The sequence below is a fragment of the Amblyomma maculatum genome, chromosome 5 (assembly GCF_055883805.1).
Source record: "Amblyomma maculatum isolate TAMU_Amacu chromosome 5, ASM5588380v1, whole genome shotgun sequence".
Taxonomy (NCBI): Eukaryota; Metazoa; Arthropoda; class Arachnida; order Ixodida; family Ixodidae; genus Amblyomma; species Amblyomma maculatum.
This window is the reverse complement of record NC_139348.1, coordinates 136,685,895-136,705,677: the sequence shown is the minus strand read 5'-3', so window position 1 is coordinate 136,705,677 and position 19,783 is coordinate 136,685,895. Positions and strand designations below refer to the sequence as shown.

General features: G+C 43.4%; 1 protein-coding gene across 1 annotated transcript; it reads left to right on the top strand.

Moving 5' to 3' along the window:
- The first annotated feature begins 9,697 nt into the window (after positions 1-9,697).
- Positions 9,698-17,541, top strand: LOC146189682 (P2X purinoceptor 7-like). The gene is made up of 3 exons (XM_084604455.1): positions 9,698-9,960; positions 10,044-10,244; positions 14,041-17,541. The coding sequence occupies exons 1-3, from the start codon at positions 9,698-9,700 to the stop codon at positions 14,198-14,200; spliced, it is 624 nt and encodes a 207-aa protein (XP_084460581.1). The 3' UTR covers positions 14,201-17,541.
- The last annotated feature ends 2,242 nt before the right edge of the window (positions 17,542-19,783 follow it).

Here is a 19,783-nt window from a genome sequence, read left to right as displayed (position 1 = left end):
CCTCTGAACCCGAAGTCTTCTGCATCACAAGCTTCCGACATTGTGCATGTGATACGACTCAAGCCGTATTATTCACGTCCTGCTTCGTTTACCTAGAACGCACCGGGACTGTGCTTCTGCGGCGGGGGTAATGTAATGTGGTGTACCATGCTGGCATTCAGCAAGTGAAGAACGATGTGTCTAGGTGTGTGGACGAAGACGACGTTGAGTGTTGAGTTGTGCGGTTAAGCGGTGCCCGTCGATTCCAGAGTGGCGTTGCCCACTGGTGCGTGATTTCCACTCGTAACAATATAATTCAGGGATTAATGGCACGGATACAAGGCATAACGCAATGTCTAACGCATAGCGAAATTAATACCATGTTGTACTCTATTAATTAAATAAATAACAAAATATCCAGCCCCGTATTCCTCCTGCCTACGAAAGAAATAGGCTAAGCACACCTATTGTAGATAAATACATGTTCCCCGCCGCACAGCTTTTCAGGGTACGCTCCTGCCGTTGGTCGCCGATCCACCCATTGCCCCGAACTTTTGGTCCTCCGTTTAATTTGATTTTTACCACACCCATCACTGCAAGCGCCTGACTTCTTTGCGCTTGTTTCAACAATTTATTGTTGCTAGCGCAAATTCTGATAACCCATACGGCCAGCCGAGAGGCAAGGGCGCTGAAACGAAACGCTTTTTTTGTGAAAATTAAGGCTACGAAATTTTACTAAGGCATTTCACGTGGTGGCGATGTAGACGCAAGGCGCCGAATTGTTTTTATGTTGGTGGCGATACATACCAGACAACATGAGCATAATTGCCTTTCTCGACACCGCTTGGAAGCGAGGCTCTAAAGGCATATAAATTTTCCGGAAACTTCAGTGTGTACTGACCAGCAAAAACCATCTCCGCCATGATCAGCGCAGCAGCAGCCAGAACAAGGGCCCTCATCGTTGTCTCGTTCGGCCAGCTGCACAATGGTACGCTGAGGAGGTCCGCCTGCAAATTGCGATCAGTAAGCATTGCTGCGATCCCTTTTATGCTAAACGGGTCCCTGATGAAACGGGCTGCAGCCGTGGCTTTCTGTTCTTCGTTTCGCTGTTGAGACCGTGAGAATTCACAAAAGCCATTGCGTAATAACGTGTATTTTTTTTTTTTTTTTTTTTTTTTTTTTTTTTTTTTTGTGGACGCTGTTTTCTCCTGTTTGAGATTTCCATTCATGCCGCTCTAGGATTTTGAACGACAAAAGAGCGCTGAATCACAGCAGAACTTTCATTTGTCTTGCTTATAGCTTGTGGCGCGATTATGGAAAGCGCTCAGTCTGACTTTGGTCAGAACCGTGCATCCAAAAAAGTGGCTCTTTAATACAAGGCACGCGAAAACAGCTCGAAGTTTTCCTCCAAAATTGGACTCGCGGGCAATCCTCGGCTGGCCGTCCGCCTACGGAGGCACACAATAATTGCTCTGGGTTACTCTGGCCTATAGCGGATGCTCCTTTAATTACCTACAAAACACACTTCATGGAGCCGAAAATACAATAATAGATGACGTGAACTAAACAGCCGATGTCTAGAGGAAAAAAAACAAAACGTTGCGGTCTGGTTAGTTCATCGCAAAGGGGAACAGCGCAAGCTGCACACGGATAAAAAGGGGAGGACGAGACATGAATTTAGTCCACTGCAAAAAATACACCCGCGCTATGATTCTATAATTATATAGGTACTATAATTCGTGAAAATACCCAAATTTGTATTTTTTTAATCCCTTATCACGGGTCATAAATAGGATTTCGGTAGAACTGATACGTTGCAGTTAGGGCGTACCACAGAGGCAAAATGCTTGAAGCAAGCGGACTATGTTCGCATGATCTTTCCATGCATTCATCCGCCGACGGTAGAGCGGCAAGCCTCCATGCGGTTACCTGAAAGACACTCCACGTGTTGACTCTCCCTGGGGTGAGTAAAAAAAAAAAAAATGCGCGGGAGTCGGGACGTTTGACCCGATTTTGAAAGGAAAGTAAAATAAATAAAAGGAAAGTAAAGGAAAATAATAATTTGAAATCTGCAAGAATGCTCAAGGAGTGTAGATCGAGTTCCCACTATAAAAAGATAGCTCGACATTTTGTTTAATACACCCTTAAAGGAAAATAATGCAGAACTTCGCTCTTGTGGATGCATTATGTGCGTTATAATGAAAATAAATTCTTAGAGCCGCGTTTCTGTGTATAGAGGAATGGGCAGCATGAGGTAGACCCATGGTAAAATTTGTTCTTCGGCACATATTTGTGCGATGTATCTCGAAACAAGAAATAGTGGCCACAGGGAAAACTCTGAGGCACTGCTTTGTTATTCTCGCTGGTTAAATTATCCGCAACCTTGCCATAGGATTTGTTTCATACACAAAACTCCGTGGCAAGGGCACCTTAGATTTCCTTAAGTTCGAAAGGAATTTTGCGATATTGGGTGGTATTTATCCCTGACCAACAGTGTACGCTCAAGGAATTCCATCTCATGAGGAATATGAAAAAGACAAAGAGGTTGTGAGTCAGGTAGGTAGACACAAATTCAGAATATTTTGAAACCCCACTGTAAGAGACGTAGCCTTCCGACTGGATTACCGCTTTTATTAGCGTCATTATTCGTCGAAAAACACAAGATCGTGAACAGAGACTTCAAAAAAGATCGAACGATTATTATGTTGACCAACATTTTAAAAAGAGTTATTAAGAAAAGGCACTACTTATATACAAATAACGATTATTCTTTGCCTACTAATTAAGTTTAACGGGGTTGTACGCCTAAATTATTTTCATGGTTATGATGCCACTGCGGATTTTGTCACCGCACAGCATATTTATATAAGGTGCAAGCTGGTTTTAGACATTGAAAAAGATTGCCGTAGCATATTTTATTTCTGTACATCGGATAGACTCACGCACTATGGCAGCACAGAGTTAGCAACAATCCACAGAATTTCTTTCATCAGAAAAAGAGAAAATTCATAGTTTGACCTGTGGACAGACAATACCTTCAGAAGCACTTTGCGCAACTGAGATTTAGTCAACGGGTCTTTAATTCTGTCAAATCCAATGAAAAGAAATATTTGGAATGGAAATTTTGTTGATCACATCTGTTTACTTAACAAAGGAACACAAGACGAGCAGCGCTCGTCTTGTGTTCCTTTACTGTGGTGTTCGTCTGTCGCGCTGTTTTTCCATCCAATATGTTCCACCAACTCGCCCGTTTGGCTATAGTGTGTTAGTTCACCTCTTTTCCGTAACGAATGCAGAGTCAAGGAGCAGATGATAGGTGTTCAGGGAGACATCTGTGTTTTTTCCTCAAGAACCCTCCCTTTCTGTTTAGTATGCGTTAAGGTGCTTTCGATTACGATTCCTTGCAGAACTAAACTGAAACTTTTCTTTTGCATGAGCCTCAACTAGCTGTACGAAAATTCTATAAGAGAGAGAGAGAGAAAGTAGAATTGAAAGGCAGGGAGGTTAACCAGGCGATGCGCAGTAGGCTACCCTACTCGTGGGGAGGGGAACGAAGGGCGAAAAAGGAAAGAAAGAGCGCGAAGGGAAGGAGTCTATAACACGTCTAGAGATCTATAGTGAAAGAGGGTAAAGAGCGTGCAGTTAAAGTCTTGAACTCAACCCCGAGTCCTTTAAAAAATTTTCTAAACGTATCGGTATAAACCCTAATCCGCGTGTTTAATCTAAAAGTATATTGCCAATTTTCACGAACTATGGCAGCATGAATATGGCAACTGCATGAATAACTCTGTCTGTGATCAACCTGAGCGCAATGAAAAGTGTTCTTGATTGCACGATTGAATCACGATATTTCATTGAAAGTAAGGGCCTAGTTTTACATAAACCCTTTGTGTCAGTCCATTTAAACAAAGAACCCATGGCAAAGTAGAAATTGGCAGCCTGTGTATGGAAACGTCAACTGGCGAGAGAAACTGGACACGATCGTTGTCCGCCTCCAGTCAAGATCCCAGCGAAGAATGTCTCTGTACGTCAGTACAGGCAATGAATGCTTTGAGAAAGCACACTGCATGACACTGAAGCCTAAAATGATTCTCAATGGTGTCACTTTCGGTTCTAGACTGATTGAATTTCAATTTAGGAATCTGAGCTCCAGAAATATTTACGTGCGATCATCCCTCGAGCCGAACACGCAATCTCTACATTCTTGAGTGCATTCATGAGAAGATTACCTCAGGGAGCTTGTATGTTGTTCTGCGGAACAAATCCTAATCCGCACCTGCTGGATTTAGGGCAATGCATTCGTTCTCTACTTTTACTGCTATTTAGTATCGCTTCAGAGAGAGCACATAGAATAAAAATCTAGCACCTGCATGCTGTGAGGTCGCTCTTTGTTTGCTATCTTTGTTTGTTGGGCTCGAGCGCCTCGAGACAAGCTGGATCCCGTTTGTGTACTGCGACGAGATCTCGGGGTGCGTCTTGGAGGCACGAGAGCGCGAATAGTAGACGCGGGCTTGCGTTCTTGCATTGGCTTGCAGATGAAGGGAAGAATTTAAACAGGAGAAGCAAAATTTGTCGGCGCGGTATTGTGCGTGAATGTATACTTCATCGCCGACTTAACTAAACCTGTCTCACCGCTTTATTTTTTTTATATTTTTTTGCTTGCCCTTTAGCTCCAACTTTGTTAGAAGTGCTCGTCTATCGCCGCTCCTGTAGCGTTAAAAAACAAAACAAAACAAACAAATAAGGCTCTTCAATTCGGCGTTTTATGTCGAGCACGCAGCGTGAGACGCCAATTTAGAATAAAAAAAAATAAAACCTGCCTATTCCGTAGTTGAGAGCAGATGTAAGCATGATGTGGTTACGGACATGGCACATTGCTTGCCGCTGGTATTAGCCACAATTTTGAAAGTGGCTAGTGCACAACACACCACAAGCCACCACAAGCCACCGCAATACACTGCACCACGCCACCACCTTCCTGAGGGGCCGCATAATAATGCCGTTGTCGGCAGGGACGAGAAGTCTTCAGCTTATTCAAAGGCTCAACCGAATCCTGTCTAGCGAGAGGCAAACATAGTGGCTGAAGAAAACATACACTCACCAGGTACTGAAAAAAAAAAAGGCTTAAAACGATGTTTCGGGACCCTACGGATCCCTTGATCACAATCAAGGGATCAAGGGATCCCCGTGATCAACGGACTCCTAGGGGTCCCGAAACGACATGTTTTAAACTATTTTTTGTTTCAGCACTTGGTGAGTGTATGTTTTCTTCAGCCTCGCAGTGTAGCTTTCAAAGAGACCGCTGTCTAAAAGACTCTTCCTACCTTTCCTTTCATCAGGCTTGATAGGTCGGCTTAAGCAGCTGTAACGGTAACGGCATTGAAATTCAGAACGATGGAGAAGCGCATGTGGCTACCACGAGAGGAAGATCTCACAAGAATGTAGGACAAGCAGCGCGTTTGAGTACTCCCTGAGAATGTATACATCCACTTGCCACGTCCGTCACTTTGCTACAGCGTCAGCTTATGCTGACGCTGCAGCACAGTGACAGACCTGATTCAAAATGCGCGAAAGCGCTTCAAACGGTTGTCGCCTTGACCACCGGTGTTGGGCGGTCTTCTACGTGTGTGGATGTGTTGGACTGTGGCGTCAATTTTGGAGACTGCGTCGAAGCAGTTACTGCATGCAAGACCTCTCTCACCCAGTAGCGGCCCTCCTTCAAAGACTTCTAACAGACATACTATTATAGTGAAGTGTATTGTGTCGTGTATCGGCCTTTTGTACGTCGTTATCAGAAACAGAACGGTGCATTTTAAAAGCACAGACTGAGTGAGATTTCAATAAACATTGAGAAGGAATCGGAAGCAATTATTTTTGTAACTCGTTTGCATGCCGGCCCTCTACCGGTGTTGAGAGAGCGGAGAACTCATCCAGGTAAAGCTTGTTCGGTGAACGGATGCTTCTATTTGAAAGCCGTGAAAGCGGCGCGCCCGCATCAAGGCGTGAACGGAGTGAAAATCGATGATATTTTCATAGTAAAATTATTAAAAGATTTGAATGCGCTGAAAAAACTCTTGCCAAGGAACCACTAAGCAGCCCCGCTTGCTACCGGTCCTTAAACTAGTTCACGGCGCCACCACAGCGGGGCATCAATTTCGTTAAATGTTAAATAATTGTAACTTATAGAAATAAATGGCATTTGCATCTGAGCCGGTCTCACTGAAAGCGCCCCCTTTTCAAAGTCCTGCATCATAGGCATGGTGATTTTTGTTTTGAATTTTGAATGCCCGAAAAAATAAGCAACCGAAAAGTAATCGGTTTCTACATTAGGGTCGCCATTAGTGTTCTCAAAGGCAAGAGCGATGTCTTGTTCCTTGCTCACTATGAAAGGAAATGTCACCAGTTTCGTTTCTAAAAGACACAAGCTGTCGCAAAAAAACAAAAAAAAACAAACAAACAAAAAAAGAGTTAATCCAAGAATATTTCATCTAGTCGCCCCTATGTGTACGCTTTTATCCGCTACGTGTGTTACGTTTTTTTTTTTGTTTATTTTCGCATCTGAAGAAAATGGACGATTCAAGTAGCGTTCTCGTTCTAATTATGCTTTGCTTGGAATAATATAGGAATTTGACAGGTTCTGGCGGCGGTATTGATCGCTGGTGCACTTCTTTAATGGACTTAGAACAAGACCACCTTAGTGGGACACCTAATTGTGGGGCAAATGTGAAATATTGTAAGCTATTGTTATGCACATTTTAATTAAAATGCTCTAAGCTGGCGATGAGTAGCAAAGTTTTGACACTATTGTTTTTGCTCCTGTGGCACCTAGAAGTTACGGCTGCCATAGAAAACCAACAGGCTGCGTTTTAGGGAAACTGAGAGGCAGCTGTGTAATAGTTTAGGTAACATCTATGACTAAATTAGTAGAATCGTCTAAGCAGTCAGTGCGAAGTAAAATCTTGCTTTTGAATTGTGTCCAGCGCTCATAACGAGTAATGATTATGAAGCTTGCCATATCAAATAAATGGGGTTTATTTTTGAAATCTTTATAGCGATGAAATACAGGCCTGCCGAATGCTCTGGAGTATATTCGTTATTACTTTATTACTATGCTTTTAGATAGTATATTAAGAAGAGCATTCAAAAACATTTCTCCCCGAATTTGTCCAAAACTTAAGGGTATCATCATCTCTTCTACTCCTCCTAGGACACCGCCCCGCCGGGGTGGCGCAGTGGTTACGCTCTCGACTACTGTTCCCAAGGACGCAGGATCGAATCCTGGCCTCGGCGGCCGCTTTTCGATGGAGGCGAAAAGCAAGGTGCCCGTGTGCTGTGCGATGTCAGTGCACGTTAAAAAACCCCAGGTGGTCGAAATTTCCGGAGTCCTCCCCTACGGCGTCTCTCATAGCCTGAGTCGCTTTGGGACGTTAAACCCCACAAAACGAACAAATAATCCTTCTAGGACACGTGGGACCGCTCTCAGAGTACAATAGCGTGCTTCGTCTACTGATGTCAGACGCACTTGCATTGTGCATTATTGAAACTCCGAACATGATTACGTTTCACTAAGACAAGGTAACACCTTTTTGCAATAAACCCAGTTTCCTGCGCAATCAAGCCGATGATGCATTGCGATGCCATTCCCAGTAAAGGATTTGCGTTGTTGGGAGTTGCAACTTCATATTGTTCTTCTCCCGCAGGCATACACTTTTACGATAAACATTTTGCTATTATTGTTTAGAATGGGTTATCGACCTTCACAACGCCTACAGTGCAGCACAGAACAATCATCGCTCTTGTGATTGCCCCCTCGCCGTGAAGGCTCTGCGAATAACCTTTGCGAGTTATAAGACGCAAGAGAACGAAATGATATATCAGAAACCAGGTATTTTTGTGCGCGAAGAGTGCCGGTGACATTTGGATCATTTTGTTTGTGCGCACTCATATCTATTGCGTTGAAAATTCTGGGTTAAAAAAAAAATGATTCTGTGCGTCACCTCCTGCCCACCCCTTTTTTATTTTCCGTTCCAAGGTATGAAAAGAAGAGGGAAGCTTTATTACGTCACTTATTGCATGGTGTCAACTAAACCATGTATTTTCTTGCAGGGGGAGAATGAGACTTAAAAACTGATAAAAATCGAAATCCTGATTGGTCCTTAGTACCGATAGATAGAAAAGGTGCTGGTCGTGAAATATATTTTTTCTTTCAAAATAGCTAGTGTCTCCGGCTTTGCGGCTAACGGTAGTCTTGCCGGACGTCGCAGCCAAATTACTTTGACTGCGGCTTTGCACGGTTTTCAAACGTTTAAGCATTCATGCCACCTCCGCTCGAGCTTAAATAAGAAGAAACAAGCGCGTTAAGGCATGTTGTACCTTCCTTGTCAAAAGCAAACAAAAAACACTATGGTCTAGGACATGGGCGCCTGTGACGATGTGAACTCGCAGGGACAACATAGGCCATCGAAACGGCGTATAGAAATGCTTTCGTTCTGGCAGAAATAAGCGACAAGAGAGTCAATCTGTTTCCTTCAGTCGTAGAACTGTGCTTCATATGTAACGTAGCTTTTACGTAAACGTATAACATATATAGTAACAGGCATGGCTTAGGAAAGTAATTAAATTCGCAGCATTTCACTAAACCAAATGATATCTAAATTTTGATTTCACTGCTGGAAGCTCGCGTCTAATTAAATCATGGCGCAAAATTTATTTTTGGAGTGTAATTGAGAAACCGCACATGCAACGCCCAAATTGTCATCAGGGAACGTCCCTGGAAAAAAAGAAGTACTTTGCACTCTGCCCACGCTTCCCTAACGGCAAGATAAACCCCTTTCAACTCGCTGTACCAGACGGGCCACAGACATAGCCTTCAACTCGGTAAAAGAAGTTTATACCACTCTAAAAACCTGGCTTAAACGAAATAACCATAAGGTTTTTCATCTGCTTTTTACAATGTATGTAGAAAGAACGCTCACCATTGGTGAAGAGTAGGGGGTTTCTTTATGAACCACATCTTTGGTCGCGCAATGAATTCCCAGTGTTCGAAATCTCCGTAAGATCAGGAGATTTTTGATTTTGCCCTCTCGCATAGGTAGGGCGTCCCCGAATCCTAAAGCAGCCTCATTAAACGGCTTGGAAGCAAACCTCATGGGTTTTAAACTTTTGACAGACTACCTTAACTAACATTAGTGAGCAAACATGGAAAGACAGCGGCTGCGCCGGCAGGGGCGCACCACGGTGCAGTTTCACGTCGTGCGATCGCTACAAGACGGCGCCTATATAGTGACGATGTACTTCGACCTTTATTTCTCGTGGGTTCCCATCGCGCTTTTTGAGTTTTCTGGTAGTGTTCTGCAACTGTGTTGCTGATGTAACGAAGAAGCTGATCGTGCATCGCAGTGTGTCCAGGACATTGTTGCAAAGCCATTTGTCAGCGCCATATGACGTCACTTGTTTGCACAGCTTGTGTAAATGGAATCCGTATCCTTCATCATATAATATACCTCGATTCGTTTCATCACCCGCGTTGATTTAATAGCGACAAAAACACAATTTCGGTTTCCTAGCGCGATTCCTCCTCAACTCAAACAGATACGTCATAGTGCTAAGCCAATGAGAAGCTCCTGTTGTCGGAGCCTGCTGAGCCGAAGTTGACCGAGCTCGGCGCAATTCTAGGGGTTCTAATCGTACTCTGCTGCAATATACTGTTTTATAAAAAATGGCCGACCTCCCTGAGTTTCAGCGTCGCCTTTTAGAAAGGAGTCGGTGCTTGGGTTTTGAGCCTTATGCCGATGCACCTTTACGAGTGCGAGATCGGGAAGGTTCAGACGATAGCGACGACGACAACCGCGAAGGCGAAGGCGAAGACGGAGCCTGCGTCGGGCCAGCAGCAGTCGTGCCGAGAGGCCGCGGCAACATTTCGCCTTGCAGAAGTCCCGATCGTCAGCCTCCCGAACCCGACCGTCTCGGGAGTACGCATTGGTATGTGATGCTCGAGCCATGTAACCTAGCCTACTTTCAGGCGTTGAAGAAAAGTGCAATCGCTAACCGATATATTCGAACAGGTGCAGCTGCGGGCGGTGCGTGCCGATGCCGTCTGCCCTCGAAAGCATCTGTTGCCGCGAGATCCCGGCGGCGACTAGGAAGCAGCCGTCTGGCTGCATTACGGAGCACCCCCATTTTTTTACGCTGTGCCTCGATGAAGTGGTACTGACCGTGGCCCTTGAAACGCTTATTGACCATGGGCTGCGCGTCGAGGCCACAAGGTAATAACCGTGCTCAAAGGGCGACAGCGTAAAAAAGCGACTGCCCGTTTTTCGTTTTCTCACGCGGGAAACGCTGTACGAAAAAAAAAAAATGATATATATATAAACAAATCTGGAACTCTGGCGTTACGTTCTCTCGATCATTGGCAGTGTCCCTTACGAAAATGCACAAAAAAAAAAAAAAAGAAAAAGAAAGCGTCTGTGTTGTGTTTGCGCCGTGTGTCAGTGAGTGTCGACATCGCGGCACGTTGGCGCGAACACAGCATCGTTAGTTTTATCCTTTTCTCCGTAGGAGGTGTGCATCAGCGCGACGCATTACCATGCAGGTTACTGGTTTGCTTTATTTCATGCACCAGTAAACAAGGAAATGTAACATGTATCATTTGAACTTGCGATCATGTGTTGAAGAGCATGCACACAGTTGCGAGGTAATCGCAAGAAAAAAAAAAAAAGTTGCTGTCCACACACACAAGCTTGTTTTATTAGTTGGGGAGGCATATTCAACAGTTGCAGAACTTGAACAAACGATTACATAAGAATGGTCATAAGACAATAAAATAGGTACATATAATATTTTATTTCAAAGGATACTGTTTGGAGTGAAATTCACATGGCACGGTAACCTGCCCCCCCCCCCCCCCCCCCCCCCCCCCCACGGTCACCATCTAAGCGCGGTTTATTTGCTAAAGTTTTAACTTTTTTTGCCAACTTGCATTAGGTGACAATGTGGTAGAGTGTACGAGACATAATTTGAATTCATTGCAACCTTTATCACCACTTCCACTGATCTGTAGATGCTCAGAGCAGAGCATGGTACATACAATTTGCATCTGAGTAGATGCAAAGTAAACTCTCTCAAATGGTTTGATTCCGGCATCTAACATGTGCTGAAGCGCACTAAAAAAAGATTCTCTGAAAAAAAAAAAATTATTCCTCCGAGTGTAACAACCTAACGAAACTTCCGCAGCGGGAGTAAGCAATGGGCATTTTAAAGTTAACAAATGAAGTTGACAAAAAGACTACATCATATAGTAGTCTTGCAACGCTTGCTATTGCTGGCACGTGCAAAAATTTGGCACTGAAAACAAACAATTTCACTTCTACCTCCTTACGTGTTGGTTATGCGTTCTGTCAGTGTGGCATGTTGTCAGGAAACATTTGACAGCCATTGACAGGAATGGACCTAACATTTATTACTCTTTCAAGCAGGACAACTGTATGCACATTCCTGCTTCACACATAGGTTACACGCTAAACATCTTTGTGCTGTACTGATGATTGCATCGCCTACCTTGATCTCAGGCTCAATACCCCTCCCCTCTAAGATAGCAGCTCTATATTGCTGTGATGGTCACCTTGTATGCTGCAATCTGCGTGGTACTTGTTCCCCTGCTGTGTTGGCAGCAACAGACCGTTCACTGTGCTTAACTCCTCATGCAAGGGTTGCTGTTGCTCCTCGTCTTTCACCTTGACTGTGGCCGCACTTCCTTATCTGGCCCAGATGATGCTGCACCATCTTTTCAGAGCACTGAACCAGCTAAGAATGTCGGCCCACCAGCTTCACTATATTTCTAGACATCCATTTCACTCCTGGAAGGAATTATCAGACATTACTTTCCTCCTGCACCCATTTGGCAATTCTTGTGCAAATTCTCTTCAATGCCAGGCTACTCCGGTGTGGGTACTATGTGGTCCAATTGTGTCGGCATTTCACAGCTAAACATTTGCAGGACTGATGCCTGTTGTTTAATGAACTGTGCAGTGCTGCCACTACAAGGTTTACTGGTTCTTGTGAATCTCATATCATAGGTTTCTTCACTTCCACACACACCATTCGGTTTGTCCATTGGTAACGGGGTTGGTATGGATGTGAGGTTATGTATCGAATGCCAGTCATCATGAAGAAGTAGTTAACCACTAACAACGGAAGCTTGAATGTTCCATTTCTTTAGCAGACAGGAACTGTTGCTGTTCCCACTACTTGCAGTGCCTGTCCAAACCAGGTGTGCAAGTGTACGTCATCGTTTGCGGGGTTGGTCTCCAGTCCAAATGGATCAAAGCGTGGCACTATTGATCATTATGCAAGAAGACACTTCAGAAGTCACATGCTTGCCATGAAAATTGAGAACCACAGTTTTTTTGCAACGTGCAGATCCAACAGAGTGCGAAGCTTTGTACTTGACATTCTTTGCTGGCTGTGAGGTCCTTGACTTCCCCAAGTAGTTGCTTTGCTGGTAGACTTTTCTGCATCGAAATGCCGGCTTTCTCAGTGTGACTTGGAATTTTAGCAGTAATGGCATGTTGCTCTCTCGAACCTGCATGATTTTGTACTGTGGCCACAGTGCGAACAGCGTTGTGCTTGCTTCTTGCTAATCTTGCCATTACTTCTGATGCCTGTGTTGCTTACTGCTTTGTTTAGTTTAAACGCATGATTAACAGTTTTTACATGAATGGCGAAGTTGAGAGCCTTGAAGTATGTCAGGTCATACTGTGCAAAGAGCTAATCCTGGAGGCTTTCGTCACCTAGGCCAGAAACAAACCTGTCACACAGCATTACATCTGTCTGCAGCGATGTAGCGTTCATTACAGTAGTTGTAGCAGTAGTAGTTGTAGACGTAGCACCTTGCGTGATTACTGCCGTTGCTGTTGACAAAATCCCGAAGTTACAACTCGAAGCTAAATTGCATAGTGCAGTTGTGTAATATATTCACTAGGCAATTGGTGTCGACGTTGAAACATAGCATGACTAAATGTTGTATAAGTGGAGGTCAAAGTGCATCTTCAGTGCCTGTGTGATATTGACACGGTTTACTTGGTCTGGCATTTTTGGCTGCAGAGGTGCACAAGTGAAATTTAAATCTCAGCTCCACATAACGTAAGAAGGTATACATGTTGCTTGACTGGGTCAGTCATGCCATTGCACCATTGCACTTGAAAAAAACTTGAGTCAGCAATACCATGTCGTCCAAGATGCACCAGACAAACTTTTGAACTCCTTCATCTGCCTTGAGAAGTCGCTTAGTCAGGTTGCTATGCTCGCGTTTGTTGCGCTGCTACTGAGTGTGCTTACAGACTGTAGCCTTCCTCAGCACCAAATTGTTGTCAGTGTGGAATATTGTGGGGAAACATCTGAATTGACAGGAACAGACCAGGTGTTCTTTGCTCCTTTAAACAGAATGACTTCATCTGCACACCCTAAACTTCTTTCTATGCTTATGATGGCGGCATCCACATTTATCTCAGACACAATACAAAGTGCAAGATGACTGCCATGTTCTGTCTGACAAAAACTGCATTGCCTTGAGGCATTACTTTTCTTACCTCACATTTTCTCTCAGTTACCTGCAGCGAAATTCAGAGTTCACTATCCTGCCAGGAAGAATAAATCCACAGTGAGAATTGCACTGGCCCTGCCGCCGTGGCTGAATAGTTAGGGGGCTCAACTGCCGAGCCAGGGATATGGGATCGAATCCCGGCGGCGGTGGTCGCTTTTTTGATGGAGGTGAAAAGCAAGGGGCCCGTGTGCTGTGCGATGTCAGTGCACGTTGAACCCCAGGTGGTCAAAATTCCCAGGGCCCTTCACTGCAGCATCTCCCTTAGCCTGAGTCTCTTCCAGATGTTAAACCCTACAAACAAAGCCAAGCCACAGAATGGCATTTTACAGCATACAACCTGCGAGATTATAATTAATTGTACAGATGCCAGAAACTTGAGTAACTCAATGGTAAAAGCCCCAAACCAGACTTTTGTTTTGCTATGGTGAAAAAAAAAATATTGCTCCTTCTCTTGTCAACAGGAGGTACCGCTACGTCAGCTACAGCCAGCTTGCACACTGGCTTTGGGGACGCCTGGGCAGAAATCACCGGAAGGTCCTCCCTGCCTGTGCTGTAAACCAAATAAGGGAGAGATTTCCGTCCGAAGGTTACACTGGTTTCCAGTATGCACAAGGTTTGTGAAGTCATCACCACCACCAGCCTCACTACACCCACTGCAGGGTAAAGAAGGCCTCACCTATATGCCTCCAAGTTGCCCATTCCTGTCCCACCGGTATCCATTTTACCCCACAAACTTTCCGTTCTCATCTGCCCACATTTCTGCTGCCCTTTACTATGCTTGCCTTCCCTTGGAATACAGTGTGTCACCCATATGGGTGACACACTGGTTATCATGCCTTTGCATTACAGGATCTGCCATTGTCAGACACAAGCCAGTGACTATTCCCTTGCCCATTCGGCACGCTTCCTGTTAAACCTACCATTTTTTGTTCCATAGATTTCTGTGTGGTCCTCAATTTAATTTGAACTTTTCGTTAACCTCCACATTTCTGCCCCATAGGCAAGTACTGGTAAGATAGCAGGTGCTGTATAACTTCTTCTTGAGGGACATAGGTAACCTGCCATTCATGATTTGATAGTTGCTGCTGAATGCACTCTAGCCCAGTCTGATACTTTCTTATTTCCCTTTCATGATCCAGATCTGCTGATATTACTTATCCTAAGCAGACATATTCCCTTACCACTTCCAGTGTCTTGCTACCTGTCGCAAAAAACTTCCTTTCCGAGGTTGTTGTACAGCCGACGTCACCCTTGTGTAGAGCGCTCGAGCAAGGCATATCGGGCTACAAAAGCTGAAAATAGACTCCAACTCCAGACTTCTGGGCTAGGTGCTAGTGTCTGCCTTGGTTGCGGCTATCTGTGGCACCACTTTCACTCGAGTGTTGCCGCAAGAACCTACCAGCTGCGGCCGATATCTGGCCTTATTTACAGGGACGTGTGTCTCCCGAGCGCTCTACACAAGGGTGACGTCGACTGTACATTACTTTAGTCTCCTGAATATTAATTTTAGCCCTACTGATTTATTTTGCCTATGTCATTAATCGTTCTTTGTAATTCTTCACCTAAGCTACTCGGCAAGGCAATGTCATCAACAAACTCAGATTACTGAAAGAGCCTGCATTAACCCTTATCCCTAACTGTTGTTCCCAATCCAGCCCTCTGAATACTCCATCTAAGCAAGCAATGAGTAGCACTGGGGAGATTGTGTCTCTTTGTCTAACACCTTGCTTTATGAGAATTTTATTACTTTCTTTATGGAGATCTATGGTTGCTGTGCAGCCACTATAGATACCTTTCAGTACTTCCACATATGGCTTGTCTACTGCTGCAGTCTCAATTGAATCAAAAGCTTTATCATAATCTATGAGCTATGTATAAGTTTTGGTTATATTTGAGCGTTTTTCTATCCCCTGGTTGATAGTTATGGCTATGATCTATAGCAGAATAGCCTTTACTAAAGCAGGCCTGATCGTTTGGTTGATAGAAGTCTAATGCCTTGATTCTATTAGCAATAACTATAGTAAATACTTTGTGCGTAATGGATAGTAGGCTGGTTGGTCTGTAATTTTTCAAGTCCTTGACGCCCCTTTTTTTATGGACTAAAATATTATTAGCATTTTTCCAAGATTTTGTTACAATCGAGGTCCTGAGGCATTGCGCAGGGTGGCTAGTTTTTCTAGCATGAAATTCCCACCATCCTTCGATAAATGTATAGTTTCCTGAACTTTTGCAGCTGGTTTCCCCCTTTTCATAGGTTCTAAAGCTTTCTTTACTTTGTTCTTCGTTACTAGCTGAACATCTGATTGCCCTGCACTACTGCCATTCTCATTATTGTCCTGGTTACTTTGTATATGGTATACTTCATCAGAACTTCTGGGCTAATTTGTTTACAGTCATGTCTTGCTAATATGATAAAACTTTGTGGGACTGATCTTTGTCCATTCATTCTGCTGCACTAATTATTGCCTAGATATTAATTATTTATTTGTGTGCTAAAAACAAGACATGCAATTTGACTGAATTTAAATTCCTTTTCTCATTCTGTAATTTCATTTTTCTAAACAAAGCTAAACTGCTAAAATTGCTTATTGCTGCTCTGCAGATAGTGCTGCTTTGGAAACTATGTTAACTTATTCTGCTGCGTAGATCACATGCAGTGTGGCTATAGTATAGCTTCCAAAAATTGCTGTTCCATCAGTAGTGGGTCATGCAGCATTGAGGCGAAGCTGACTTAACATTTATGAAGGAGGTCCATTGTGTACACAGATTTAGTAAACAAGGCTGACAAAGGCAGAAAAAGAAAGTAAGGCAATAGCAGCATGAAATCGGCTGCACCCTTTTTGATTACTTCCTTTCCTGAGGGGCACACAACTAAACGAACATTGGCGTGGTGGGTAGGCAGGTGGTTGATGACAAATAAGTAATGGATACACTGGTCATGTGTGCCTTTTGTGCATGTGGCAAGGCAATATGCTTCATAGGTAATAGGAGGCAGTAAACCACAAAGTAGAATTAAACTAAGGTGGTGAGAGCTGTAAAAGTCAAGTTCAGTTTCAGCTGAAGTAAAGAAAGGTTCAAAAATATAATAGAGCACAGTCAGTGATTATTCATATTGTTTGCTACATAATCAAGTGAAAGCAAAGAGTGCCTCATTAATTTTGGAGGGTCAAAGCTTCATGAAACCTAAATGTATTCCAGTCACTGGACCAAAAAACGGGGTTTGAAGTATCCATTCTCACATAAATTGCTTGTTTTGTTGCAGTAAAAATCATGCTCACTGGCTATAATGTGTTACTTGTTATTTGTATACCAGTCACATTACAATTTTTCTGGATAGAACTGTCCATATTAGCCAGATATTACGCAGATCGAGGAGTGCACAAGAGGGTCAATGCACAAATAGGACAAGTGACTACAAAGTGTGCCAAGGCATTTCAAAGAAGTAACACATGGGAGCCCTTCTTCCCCTTTTTTTTTTTTTTTTTTCAGAAGTGTTGTTTTTAAACATGCCAGATTTCAGCCTATCCATTTCTGGTAGATAATTATATAAAATTGCATTTGCATCCACCTTGTTAACATTATAGTTTTGCTTTCAATGTGCTGATATTGCATATGAGGGAAAGGAGGCTCACTTAGAATATATTTTGTGTACTCTACTCCACCTGCAGTTTTCAAGATGGAATGCTTTATGGGTGAGTAATGACCTGAAATACATCATGATAATTGTGCAGCTGTATATACTTGTTTGCATATTTAGGTGTAAGGCACCAAAGAAGCATGAATAAAGATGTTCTGCTCCAAGTGAACTGCCTTACAACCTGAAAATTTTGAACTTCTGGCATGCTTCATTGTAGACAATGAACTTGTGGCCAGCCAATAAATTATTCTGAAACTAAAACGTCTTTCTTTCAACACTTCTGACTTGGTAGTATTAGAGAATGCCCACCTGTATTACAGGGTGGTGCTCCCCGTGGCACTGGCAAACCTAGACCTTCTAGCTGCCACGAGTTCACCTTTGGAAGGTCTCGGGAAAGAGTGACTCATGGGGGGTGGTGCAGTCGAAGGGTTTGCTGCAAAAGCAGCCTTAAAAGATGGCCACTGTTCGCAGCAGCGTGCCGTCTCATCCAGAAGGAGGCCAACATAGGCTGCAAATCAGGAGTGCATATACGAGTGTTATCCTTTCTGAATATTTAAAGGTGCAAATAAACAAACAGGACAATCGCAGAGAACAAAAAGTGATGAAGGGTCAGCATTATCCTTTGAAATATACCACACATTAATCAGTCTTACAACAGTATGCTGCAAACGCATGCATAGCAAAGCCCTCTTATTGGTGATTGCATGCCGCTGTACTTAGCATGAAAACTCCTGTACTAGAACTCTCAGATGACATGGAGTTATTTCTGATTTCTGGTTGAATATGGCACAAAAGCACTGGTGACGCCTCATTCTAAAGCCAGTATTGGGAGTTAGATGAAAGATTAGAGTTAACATTGTAATGCAGGTATATAAAGCAAGGCCTGTAATGTACCATATGAAGCAATGTGGCCAAAGACCATTTTCATATCAGGGCTTGCTGTCAGTGTTCCATAGTCCTAGGCGCCACCAATTTATAAATTTTATTTGTATTCACGCCACTAGGTGGCTGAGAATTTTCATGTCACAGATATGGACATCCTCGGCCACATTGCACCTTTAAACTGGAGTGTACAGACTGAAAAATAAACGGTTGATTGAACATACCATATAAAAGATGTAACAAATTTGGCCATTACATATCTGAGATCTCGAACATTAAAATTGTACTTTTCTTTTTCCTAGTGCTAAGCATACTACCTACCATATGTAGGCTCAGCTTTCACAGGACAGGCAACGGCTGTGCCCTTCCTTGCTTTTGGGTCCTTTATTTTCCATTTAGACAGGCCTTCAGCTGTGGTGGCTTGTCCTTTGCTGGCATTCTCATTAAAGTGGAGTATTGCCAGCTGTGTTCTGAAAACAGACGATCCGACAGTTCTTCAAATGTTAATTTTCGACAGGTCTCTTTCACCACCTACCTTGCACGCATGCCCTCAGATGAGAAACATATGGACTTTGGTGCAAAGCCTATAAGCACACTGTGGAAGGCCTCCAAGCTGAAAGTATGTGTGCTGGGTGCCAGTTTTCCAATGTCTTTAACGAGACGGGGTGCCATGACGACCTCGACAAACCTGTTGTGTGCAGGTGTCCCTATATTAAAAAAAAATTCTGGATAAGTCTTCTTCAAATGGCACCACAATGAAGTACAATTGCATATTTTTAGGTGCACATAATTCTCATAATTATTAATATAGTTGTATATGCATTGAGGTAACAAATAGTAGCTTTGGAAAGGTTGACCACTAGTTCAAATCGGGCACCTCAACTGTTTGGCAAAACTTTAAACGTTTTGCAAGTCATGCTTGATTACAAGAACATACATTCAACATAAAAGGCACATTGAGGGGTCTGCAAAAACTTATTTTGATTTCGAATAGCGGCATACTGACCTGGAACAAGCCATTGCCTATCTCCAAGATCATCATGGGCACAATGTGTGTAGAGCCCTGGGTGGTCTGAGTGCACATCTGTGACATGCCGTTCCATGCTTTGCCACATGTCTCGCAGCAAATCGATGTTGCCATCGCTCATGGCAGCACACCAGTGAAGTTGATTGCTGGCTGGCTGAATCCAAAGCTCCAGTATGCTGCATGCAGCTCGTTTTGCATGGGCAGCCAGCTTTTTTTTTATGCCTAGAACCAAATTGTAATAAATGGATATTAATCAGTTATACATATGTTAATTGCTGTAGGTAATGCTTAGGGAGGATCTCTGGGTAGGTGATAAAAATTACAAATTATTTTTGACATGCAATTAGTTGGATAGAAACACCAAATTCTGTGTCCCTAGCTGCAATCTGCATGTATCAGTGCATGTATGGCATCCATATCCCTCATCATCATTAATGTCAGACAACCAAAAAAAACAAACACTGCCTTTGCTTCTCCTCGTGCTTTCAACTTCTGACCCTCCCTTTGCTACTATACTTCCCTATGATATTGGTCTCCTCATGGTTAAATACCACCACGGAATCCAACAAAATTTAATATAGCATGTAGCCGCATTTTGCAATACATCATGGGGGAAGTCTTTTTATACTCAGTTTTACCTTTTGAGATGTGCCAAGCA